The 12021-nt window shown below is 33.8% G+C and overlaps 1 protein-coding gene across 1 annotated transcript in view; it reads left to right on the top strand.

The window, feature by feature from the left end:
• MDGA2 (MAM domain containing glycosylphosphatidylinositol anchor 2) overlaps positions 1 to 12021 on the top strand; it is an 855787-nt gene that overhangs the window by 813930 nt on the left and 29836 nt on the right. The window contains exons 13-14 of the mRNA XM_042943085.1: positions 7440 to 7595; positions 8050 to 8208. Coding sequence (XP_042799019.1) covers positions 7440 to 7595; positions 8050 to 8208 — 315 coding nt within the window. The remainder of the gene's footprint in view (positions 1 to 7439; positions 7596 to 8049; positions 8209 to 12021) is intronic.

Raw genomic sequence — 12021 nt, 5'->3', positions numbered from 1 at the left:
TTCTACATTAAAAATTATAACACATTGTTGAAGGAAATTAGAGAAGACAGGTAAATGGAAAGACATCCCACGTTCATGGATTAGAAGAATATTGTTAAAATATCCATATTTTCCCAAACAATCTACAGATTTAGTGAAATCCCTACCAAAATGTCAATGACATTCTTTACATAAATACAAAAAACAATCTTAAAATGCATCCAGAACCATTAAAGATCCCAAATAGCTAATGTAATGTTGAGCAAGAAAAATAAAGCTGAACTCATTGTACTTCCTGATTTTAAAATACATCACAAAGCTACAGTAATCAAAAGAGAATGGTACTGGCATAAAAACTGTCATTTAGACCTATAGAACAAAGTAGAGAACTCACAAATAAATGTGTGAATTTCCAGTCAACTTATTTTTGACAAGAGTACCAAGAACATACAATAGGGAAGGGACAGTTTCTTTAACCATTTACATTGTTGGTGGGTATGTAAATTGCTACAGCCTCTATAGAAAACAGTGTAGGGCCTCCTGGATGGCTCAGTCAGTTAAGTGTCTGACTTCGGCTCAGGTCATGATATGCAGTTCTTGAGTTTGAGCCCTGCATCCAGCTCTGTGGTGACAACTCAGAGCCTGGAGCCTACTTCAGATTCTGTCTTTTCTCTCTCTGCCCCTCCCCCTCTCATTCTCTCCCTCTCCCTGTCTCTCTGTCTGTCTCAAAAATAAACATTAAATTTTTTTTTAAAGAAAACAGTATAGAGGTTCCCCAAAAATTAAAGATAGAATTACCAAATGATCCAGCAATCTCACTTCTAGGTAAATATCCAAAGGAAATAAAATGTCTGTCTTGATGAAATATCTGCAATGCAAAGTTCATGGTAGCATTATTCACAATAACCACAAAATGGAAATGATCTAAGTGTCTATCAATGGATTAATGGATAAAGAAAATGGAGAATATTAAACAGCTTTTAAAAAGAATGTTATTCTGCCACTTGAGACAACACCAATGAATTCATTTTATTATGCTAAATAAAATAAGCCAGACACAGAAGGACAAATGCTGCATAATATCATTTACATGGAATCTAAAATAGTTAAACGCAGAAGCGGAGTGTAGAATGGTGGCTGCCAGGAGCAAAAGGGAAGGAGAAATGGGGAGATGTTGGTCAAAGGGTATATAATCTTTCAGTTATGTTAGATGAGTGAGTTCTGGAGATCTAATGTACAGCATGGTGACTATGCTTAGCAATACTGTATTATATCCTTGAAATCTGCTAAGAGAGTAGATCTTAAGCATTCTCAACTCCAAAAGAAAGGAAGAAAAACAATGGTAACTTGTGATACGTGAAGTGATGGATATATTAATATGTTTCACTGTGGTGATCATTTCAGAATGTATATCAAAACATCACATTGTATATCTTAAATGTATATAATATTTTTTGTCAATTATATTTCAGTAAAGCTAAAAAAAATAAAGTTAAAAATAAAGAAATGGTTGGGGTGGGTGCAAGAGGGTCATTGGGCTAGAGGACTACAGGGCATCAGGGTGCTTATCCCCAAGTTTTAATCTGTCTTTATCATGTTGAGAAGAATTTGAAAAGTAAAGCACAATTTTGGAAACCTTGTAATGTAGAATATCTCAAATATATTAATTTATTTCTATGGAGCCCCTGAAACCACCAAAATTATGTTGTAGTTAGAAATCTCGTGAAACTTTCAAGATTAGATCAGTTTTTAGGTCTGTATTACTTTCTTAATTTTTTAAAGGTTTTTTTAAATGTTTTATTTATTTTTGAGAGAGAGAGAGTATGAGCTGTGCAGGGGCAGAGAGAGAGGGAGACAGAATCCACAAAGCAGACTTCAGGCTCTGAGCTGTCAGCACAGAGCCCAACGCGGGGCTCGAACCCATGAACCATGAGATCATGACCCAAGCCAACGTCGGACACCCGACTTGACAGAGCCACCCAGGCACCCCATATTACTTTCTTATTTTATGATATCTTTTAATATTTAATATAATACTGACTTTTGATAAATTTTTACAGACTGAGGCTTTTTCATTGTCTATCAAGATATTCCTTATTCCAATAAACTTTTTAATGAATAGCTTTTTACATAATTACTTAACATATAATGACAGGATAATCATAGGATTATTATAGTCCAAAATGGTGTCTTTTTTCCACTTTTTCTATTTTTTTATAAAATCTCTCCAGTAATAGGTTTCTTCACTGTAGATGTATGTCTACAGAAGTAATGAAGAACTATTAAGATTACTTATGTATCTTTGTCCAATATGAATTATTGTAGTCTTAAATCGTACTGTGAACAACTTGTGATATCTATAAAATAAGCCTTTTAGGTGTATCTAAAATTATAGACATGTTTTATGTTCTTATAAGCTGTATTTTTGCTTAATTTTCCTATGAGAGACTTAAATTTTCAGGTTTTAAAAACTTTTGTTTTTGTAGGCAAGTTTTTTTTTTTGAAACAAGGCTAAATTACACAAAAGATATGTTTAAATGTCCTTATAAAAATTCATTATATATAATTTTAAATAACATAAAAAGATTTGGCACCAGATTTATAAACAAATCCTGAAGTTTTACTTTTGTTTTTGGACATTTTCTTTGTATGTATACAATATGTAGTTAAACAACTGAAAACATTTAAAATCAGGGATTGCTTTATTACAACTCCAGAATAGTAGCTAAAGGAATCCCCTGTCGTGCCTAAAAAACATTTAAAGAAACGAATCCACGCATATAGCTACCCTGCTGTCACCAACATTAGATCTCAATTGTTAGACTCAGGCAGTCCTGTCTTCTTTAGTACAAGATCCATGGTGTAAAGACGTGCTAGAAAATATTTTATATGGGATATTGTTTATCCAGAAATGTACTGATTTAGAATTCACTAAATGCTTATGCTCCCTATCAATATTCCTATTCATAATATGGAATATAAATAAACACAAAGAAGTACAGCAAGTCTTGAATCTGAAAACAAAAACAAAATAAAACAAAAACTTATTCCTTAAATTCAAAGGGAGAGTTTCTGTTTACTTTTTAAATGTGTATGCCAATGGTTTTCTTTCTACTTCTCCTTCCTTCCTTCCTTCCTTCCTTCTACCTACCTACCTACCTACCGGTTTCCAGCCTTCCTCCCTCCCTTCTGTCTTTGCTTTTCTCTTTCTTTTTTAAATTGTGATTAGAACACTTAACCTGAGATCCACCTTCCTAATAATGTTTGAATATACAATATAATATTGTTATATACAGGCATAATGTTGTACAGCAGATCTCTAGAACTGACTCATCTTGCAAAACTGAAAATTTATATCTTTTGACCACTATCTCCCCAATTTCATCTTCCTCCAGCCCCTGAAAACCACCATTCTACTCTCTGCTTCTATGCATTTGGATCTTTTAGATTCCTCATAAGTGTAATCATGCAGTATTTGTTCTTCTAGGATTTGCTTAATTCACTTAGTATAATGTCCTCCAGGTTCATTAGAGTTGTCACATATGGGAAGTTTTTCTTCTTTAAGGCTGAATAATATTCCATCGTACATATATACCACATCTCCTTTACCCATTTATCTATTGATGGGCACTTAGGTTACTTCTATATTTTAGCTATTGTGAAATGTGCTGTAATGGACATGGGAGTACAATTCTCTCCTTGAGATAATGGTTGCAATTTTGGGGGAATCTGGGTAGCTCAGTCGATTAAGCATCCATCTTTCGCTCAGGTCATGATCTCACATTTGTGAGCTCGAGCCCCATGTCAGGTTCTTTGCTGCCAACTGAGCCTGGAGTCTGCTTTGGATTATGTCTCTCTCTGCCCCTCCTCCTGCTTTCACTCTGTCTCTCTCAAAAATAAACATTAAAAAAAAATGGTTGCAATTTTTTTGATAGAGACCCAGAAATAAGATTGCTGAATTATATGGTACTTTCATTTTTAATTTTTGAGGAAACTCCTTACTGTTTTCCTTACTGCCTGTACCATTTTACATTCCCATAACAGTGAACAAGGGTTCCAATTTTTCCACATGCTTGGCAATGCTTGTTATTTTTTTAATTGCCATCCTAACAGGTGTGAAGTGATACCTCACTGGGATTTTGATTTGCATTTTCTTGATAATTAGTAATGTTGAGCTCCTTGTGTACTTATTGGCCCCATCTATATATCTTTTGGGAGCAATGTTTATCCAAGTTTTTTCCTTATTTTTTAATTAGGTTTTTTTTTTGCTATTGAGTTCTAAGATTTCCTTATATAAAAAGGTGGCCTTTTTCACTCTGTTGTTTCTTTTGCTGTGCAGAAGCTTTCTAGTTTGATGTATTTCTATTTGCTTATTTTTGCTTTTGTAGCTTGTGTTTTTTGCTGTCATATCCAAAATATCATTACCAAGACTAATGTCATGAAAGTTTTTCCCTATGTTTTCTTCTAGGAGTTTAACAATATTAGGTCTTACATTAAAGTATTTAATCCCTTTTGAATTTATTTTTATGTATTGTGTGAGATTAGGGCCCACTTTCATTCTTTTGCATATGGATGTCCAGTTTTCCAGCAACATTTTTTGAAAAGTCTTTTCTCTCCCCGTTGTGTGTTCCTGGCTCTTTCGTCAAGATAATTTGGCTGCATATACATAGAATTCTTTCTTGGCTCTCGATTCTGTCCCATTTGTCTGTTATGTTTTTATGGCAGTACCATACTCTTTTTTTATTTTATTATTTTTTATAAATAAAAATTGCATATATTTAAGTTGTAAAATATAATATATATATATATATACATACACACACATATATATATACTTTATATATATATGTAAATGTATACTACCCTCAAATAGCACGGGTTTAAACTATGCAAGTCCACTTATTATATGGATTTTTTAAAAATCCACATTGTAGATGCATTTTCTCTTGAGATTTTCTTAATTTTCTTTTCTCTAACTTACTTTATTGGAAGGCTACAGTACATAAAACATATAACATATAAAACATGTATTAATTGACTGTTTATGTTATTGGTAAGGCTTCCAGTCAACTACTTAACTAGTTAAGTTTCTGGGAAGTCAAAAGTTATATATGAATTTTCGACTGTGTAAGGAATTGGTGTCCCTATTCAGGGGTGCACGGTACATGGTAAAATGACCACTACAGTCAAGTTAATTAACATATCATCTTGACACATAGTTACATTTGTGTGTGTGTAATGACCTCTACTCTCTTAGTGCATTTCTAGTATATGATACAATATTATTATCTGTAGTCATCATGCTGTACAGTCATCATATCTAGAGTTATTCATCCTACATGCCTGCAACTTTGTACTCTTTAGCCAGTGTCTTTTCATTTTCCCCCTACCTGCCCCTGATAAAGACCACTATTACTTTCTGCTTCTCTGTATTTTGACTTTTTTTAGATTCCACATGCAAGTGATATTATGTAGGGTCTTTTTTTTCTATGTCTGACTTATTTTACATAGCATGTCTTCCAGTTTCATCCATATTGTTGCAACTGGCAGGATAACTTTCTTTTTTTTAAGATTTGGAGGCATCACACTGAATAATTTTAAATAATGAAATGTATATAATATATAAAAATATATCTGTATGCTTTATTTAAAAAAAAAAAAAAAAAAATATATATATATATATATATATATATATATATATATATATATATATATATATAATATTTTATTATTTAAAATTATTCAGTGTGATGCCTCCAGCTCTGTTCCTGCTTACAGCTCTATGGGCAGTCCAAGGTCTTTCATGGTTCCATATGGATTTTAAAAATTGTTTTCTACTTTAATAAAAAAAGTGCCATTGGTATTTTCATAAGGATTGCATTGAATCTATAGACCACCTTAGTAATATGGATATTTTAACATTAAATCTTCTAATCTATGAACACAGGATATTTCCATTTATTTTGTCGTCTTTAATTTCTTTTATCAATGTATTATAGTTTTCAATGCATATGTCTTTCATCCCTCGCTCAGTTAAGTTGGTCCCTAAGTATTTTATTCTTTTTGATACTGTAAATGGGATGGTTTTCTTCGTATTTTTTTTTTCAGATACTTCATTGTTAGTGTATAGAAACACACAGATTAATTCAGGGGCATGATTCCAACTTCAAGGGCTCCACTTCCAGGGATAGCTGTCGGATAAGTCTAACTCACTGATGCGGGAAAAACAAGAATCTCTGTTTTTTAGATTCTTATATCTTTATGAATTCCAGGGAATCTGAACTGGGTTTTGACTTCATCATTTACTATCGCAACTTAGTCAAAGTTTTCTCTTCTGTGAGCCTCATGAGTTAGTATTCCTGTGATTTCATAGAGGTTTTATGGGTTTGAATGAAATATATAAACTATGTTTAATATTTCTCTATTTAGATAATTTTAGTTTTGTGTCTAGTTGACATTATCATCTCCTTTATTGTCTCCTATATTTCAAGCAGGGTACATCTCAGTAAGAAAAACCTTGATACCTAGAAAGGTTACTCCTGCCTACCCTCATTACAGGAAGAAAACTCTCTCCGAACTTTTTGTTGGGTCTGAACTTAGCATGTGGCAGGCATCCAGGAAATCCCAGGCCTTCCACAGTCTTCATAAATTCTTTTCATTTTTTTTGTATTTCTAGTGAATTTCAACCATCTGCCAAATTCACATTTAAAAAAAAACATAAAAGATAACTACTTTTTAAAATATTTTGCTATTATCTTCCCCTAAGTAAACTTCCATTTCTGCAAGTGCTTATATGTGAAAGCATCTCCAGAGATGGTGTGAAAAATTTTAACTTCAAGGTATACAGCTTTAAAGTGTTGTCAGGTAAATTAATAAAGATAATTTTATAATTGACAATTTTGTTTGTGTTGTTCTTATACTTGAAAAATGAAAGTTGAGAAATGTCATGGAGAGCCTGGATGGCTTAGTTGGTTAGGTGTCCGACTTTGGCTCAGGTCATGATCTCGTGGCTCATGGGTTCGAGCCCCACACACATCAGGGTAAATGCTGACAGCTCAGAGGCCTGGAGCCTGCTTCAGATTCTGTGTCTCCCTCTCTCTGCCCCTCCCTCTCTTGCGCTCTCACTCTCTCTCTCTCTTAAGAATAAATAAACATTAAAATAATTTTTTAAAAAGTTGGGAAAAGTCTTCAGCCATAGTTAAATTTTAGTTAGTTAGATATTTCAGAGGAAAATGACTTGGGTTTAAGATATTACTGGCTTATATACATCAAGATTATTTTTCTCTTTATTAAAATTGAAATAGTTTCATGTTTAGTCATACTCTTTTGCACTATCATGGCCCTGGTGCCATTATTGAAATCTTGCATTATTATTGTTGTATGATGTTCTAAAATTTTTATAAGAATATTGTGTTTATATTAATTTAATTAATATTAATTTAACTAAAATTTGTTAACAGGAGAATTTCACTGTGGATTTGAAGATGGTAACATTTGTTTATTCACCCAAGATGATACAGATAATTTTGACTGGACAAAGCAAAGTACTGCAACGAGAAATACAAAATACACTCCAAACACAGGACCGAATGCTGATCGTAGTGGCTCTAAAGAAGGTATGAGGGTATGAAATGTACTCCCGTCTTGGACTTCTAAAAATGCCATTAATATGACATGCACAGAATGCTTTGCTATAGATTTGAAGATTATGGGATAAAACCTTAAATTTTTAATGCATAGACTCAATAATTCAGATATTTCCAAAGCTTGTAGACATTAATTTTCTCTCAGACCTCACAGACACATATAGTTGAGAGATTAGATGTTTTTGATAATTCAAGTCTAAAATTCCTATTTTGTTTAACATTTTTGTACATTCAAGCAATTTTATCTTTCATTATGTAGATCATTTATTCTTGATGTTATAGATATAAAGATTTCACAAATGATATCAAAATTCTCCTGTGCATCTAGAATGCACTTCTTATAAAAACTCTAAATCTCCTTAATGATTAAATTTCATGTCTCCTAATAATAATTTGTCTAAACATTTATGTTGTCTTTTTAAAGGTTTTTATATGTACATTGAGACATCTCGACCCAGACTGGAAGGTGAAAAGGCCCGACTTCTCAGCCCTGTTTTCAGCATAGCTCCTAAAAACCCTTATGGCCCCACGAACACTGCATATTGTTTCAGCTTCTTTTATCACATGTATGGACAACATATAGGTGAGATGGCAAGAATTATTGTTTCTTCTAAAGTAAATCATAAGAAAAAAATGTTTACCAAGACACAGCATGAAATCAGTTTTAGTCAAAGAATATCATCGACTTTTTTTTTAAATGTCTGTTTATTTTTGGGAGAGAGAGAGACAGAATGTGAGCAGGGGAGGGGCAGAGAGAGAAGGAGACACAGAATCCGAAGCAGGCTCCAGGCTCTGAGCTGTCAACACAGAGCCTGACATGGGGCTTGAACTCACAAACCATGATACCATGACCTGACCCAAAGTCAGACGCTTAATTGACTGAGCCACTCAGGCACCCCTGTTATCACTGACTTTTAAATTAAATACCTTCAAATTGCAAATTAAGAGGCTAAGAATGTTCCCCTATCGTGTCCTAATTTTCAAATTTTAGATTCAAATTTGAACTTTTGGAGCATTACCTACCTCTTCTAGAATCCTAATTCACACAGACCAGAGTTAAATTCTTGATGCGATCTTATTGTGGAATTAATAGCAGTATAATTTAAGCAGCTTCTTTTCAAAGAAATATGCTCAAATAATGACCCAGTGTATATTAATGATCATGAAAAGAGGTATTGCCATATTTGGAAGATAAATACCTTTAGCACTGTCTTTGCATTTGGAATACTGGGATAATATTTTCTTGTTTATAAAGTATGCCTAACATACCTAGTAGGATCTAAGAATGTCCTCATACCACATAGCCTTACAGACAACATAGCAAAACTGCTGCAGGAGGTGGGGAGAGATCATACGGGTCTACATGTCTGTATGCACAATTCTAAAATCAAACTGATCACAAAATTTTTTAATTTAATTATTTGGCATCACATGCTATCTGATCTCCATGTGTTGGAATATATGACCCGAAATAATCTGAGCTTGTTTATAATCTTTATTTATCTAAATAAGTGTGAACATTTATATTATTTGAAGCAAAAATATGACTATGTTTGATTATAAGATTCTGTTCCAGATTCTTCCAGAGACTATCATGTAATCCATAAGATAGGCATTCTTTCACCTTTCTAAAATAAGACAAAATTCTGAATGGTGAAGCATCTATCACCACAGAGCTTGGACAAGGGGTTTGTGGGTCTGTATCTAGCAGAAGAATAAGGCATTGCTTCGGGACAAAGGAAAACATCTCTCTATGAAAGAAGGTTACATTTTCAATGGACAGAAATGAGCACAGGGAAGATTAAGGCACTGATAGTGAGGAAATAAAATGTGGAAAGCTAGGATGACATTAAATGTTTTGATGTAAATGAACAAAACTAAAACTATAAATATATAATTACATAAACTAACACAATCGTGCACATGATAGATGCCAGTTACTGTACTATTTAAGTGAAGTAATCCTCTTGATCAGTTTAAAAATATGAGCATAACATCACTGTCCATTTTTTACAGCAGAAAAAAACTGAGTCCCAGAGAGTTTGTTTGAATTGCAAGGAACTGGTTATGCTGGGTCGTAAACTCATTGCCAGCACTATTAAGCAGTATTTTTCACAGTGGAGCACTAGGTAATATACCAGGAAGGCCAAACTTGTGCAATGAAAAGTCCTCTGAAGATGAAGTCAAGAAATCTGGGCTGGAACTTGGCTGTAGCTTACTTTAAGAATGCAGAGAATTCACTTAAAACATCTGGATCATGATCTCCTCGTGTGTAAAATGGAAATATTAATTCCTATTTCAGAAATTTGTAGTTCATGCTAAATAGGATAATATATATGAAATCTCAGATGGTAGACACTCTTAACCTTAGGTTACTTTGAATCTCAAATAGCAATAATAAAGTAATAGCTAATGTCAGTCACTATTCCTAACACGTCATGGATTATTTATTTTAATTATTATAATAAACATTTGTACTCATTAAAATCATTATCCTCTATCATAGATAAGGAGACTGATACAGAGAATTTTACTTTACTTTACTTGCCATAATGTCACAGCTGATAAATAACGAACCATGATACCAATCTGGGAAGCTGGACAGGATTTGCTTGCTTTGCCGTTCTGTGGAGAGACTCACTGGAATGTCATAAATGTTTAACTAATGTAGTAGTTAGGAGAAGACATACACATTTTGGGTAGACCACAAAAGCATGATGAGATTTCTGATTTGGGAAAATAAATCTTACAGGAGTGGGTAAAATTGTGGAGAAACAGAATACAGTTTGGAAAAGCAGTTAGAAAGTTACAACAGTAGTCATGGGTTCACTACAGCCTAACCTATGAAGGGAAATAAATCTCCATACAATTGCCAAACCATCTTATTTACTATGAGATTATGATCTTATTAGAAAGGTAGGATAAGCTCAACTCTCATTTTCCCATTAGTTGGTGATGTATTCTTCACTTTGAAGATATTCCTTAGACTCTCTTTCTCTTCTCCCAATTTCCCTTGGAACAGGCTTGTTTTAAAATGGTTTTTAAATAAATAATTCCAAGATCAATATTTTGAATTACTTAAATGAGTGAAATGTGCATGTACTGTTTTTATGAGGCTGGCCCCCTCTCAAATTTTCTCCATATTTATACTGAGGTTCAAGATAATTGTAATATACTTCTAACTTCACAATTTTTATACTTATCATTCTTTATTGACAACAAATGTCCAGTTGACTTCTGCCAGTTTTATTCTGATTGTTTCAGGAAGAAGGCAGTTCTCCATTTCTTCCATGTTCTCAAACACTTAACCATTTTGATATCTGTGCCATTTCTCTGCTTCATCAGATGGTTGAAGGTTGCAGGTATCAGATCTGTCATTAGAGTCCCTCCCAGCAAGGCACGATCATGCTGCTTACTAAAATGTAGACAAAAATGTCTATTCCAGACGTGCACTAATCAGGACCAGATGAGTGACCTCATTAGGGAGAGGTTGCCTGTAGCTGAAACCTTCCCTCTTTGTAAATATTATTCTAAGACACTCATTTATCTGTAAACCTGGGGGCATTTATAGTCACTGGTTTTACAAATTACATTCTCAGTTTTATTCATTTTTTTGCAAGTCCAAATTCGAAAATGATTTGCGTGGATTTCTAATAGCCTAATTGCGATTATTATTTCCTGACTAACCATACATAATCTTTGCTGTTTAAACTTTGACTAATGCTCAGTATATCATTGAGGAGAGTTGTAACTTTTAATGATACAAAAATGGGCAATCAGTTATGCATTACTTAGAAAAGATATTCCTCTTTGATGTAAAGTCAAATATGTTGTATTATTTAATGCTACATAAAAAGTTTCCCCAAAATTTTGTGGCTCGAAACACAAACATTCATCTCTCAGTTTCTGTGGGTCAGGAATTTAGGTGAGGCTTAGCTGAGTGTCTGTAGTTCAAGGTCTCTCAAGGTTGCAGACAAGCTATCAGGCATGACGACTGTCTAACTTGAATACTTGACTTAGCGATGATATTACTTCTTCTAAGCCCACTAGTGCACTTGGTGTTTGGCAGGCCTCACTCCCTCATAGGTATTGGACTAAGGACATTGATATCTTGCTGGCTGTTGAATTCCTCTCAATTCTCTCAAGTTCCTTGTCATAGGAATATCTCTACAGGACTGTCTCATGGCATGCCAGCAGGCTTTCTCCAAAGCAAGCACTGACAGAGAGCAAATACATGCCCAAGACTTTTTATAACCTAATCTCTGAAGTGACATTCCATAATGTCTGCCTTATGCTATTTATTATAACTGAGCTGATATTTCCACCCCACATTCAATGGGGGGGGGGGGGGGGAGAATACACAAGGGTGTTAATGCTAGGAGGCTGAAATCATTGG

This window comes from Panthera leo, chromosome B3, assembly GCF_018350215.1.
Source record: "Panthera leo isolate Ple1 chromosome B3, P.leo_Ple1_pat1.1, whole genome shotgun sequence".
In the NCBI taxonomy this organism is placed as follows: domain Eukaryota; kingdom Metazoa; phylum Chordata; class Mammalia; order Carnivora; family Felidae; genus Panthera; species Panthera leo.
This window is presented reverse-complemented; position numbering and strand designations above follow the sequence as displayed.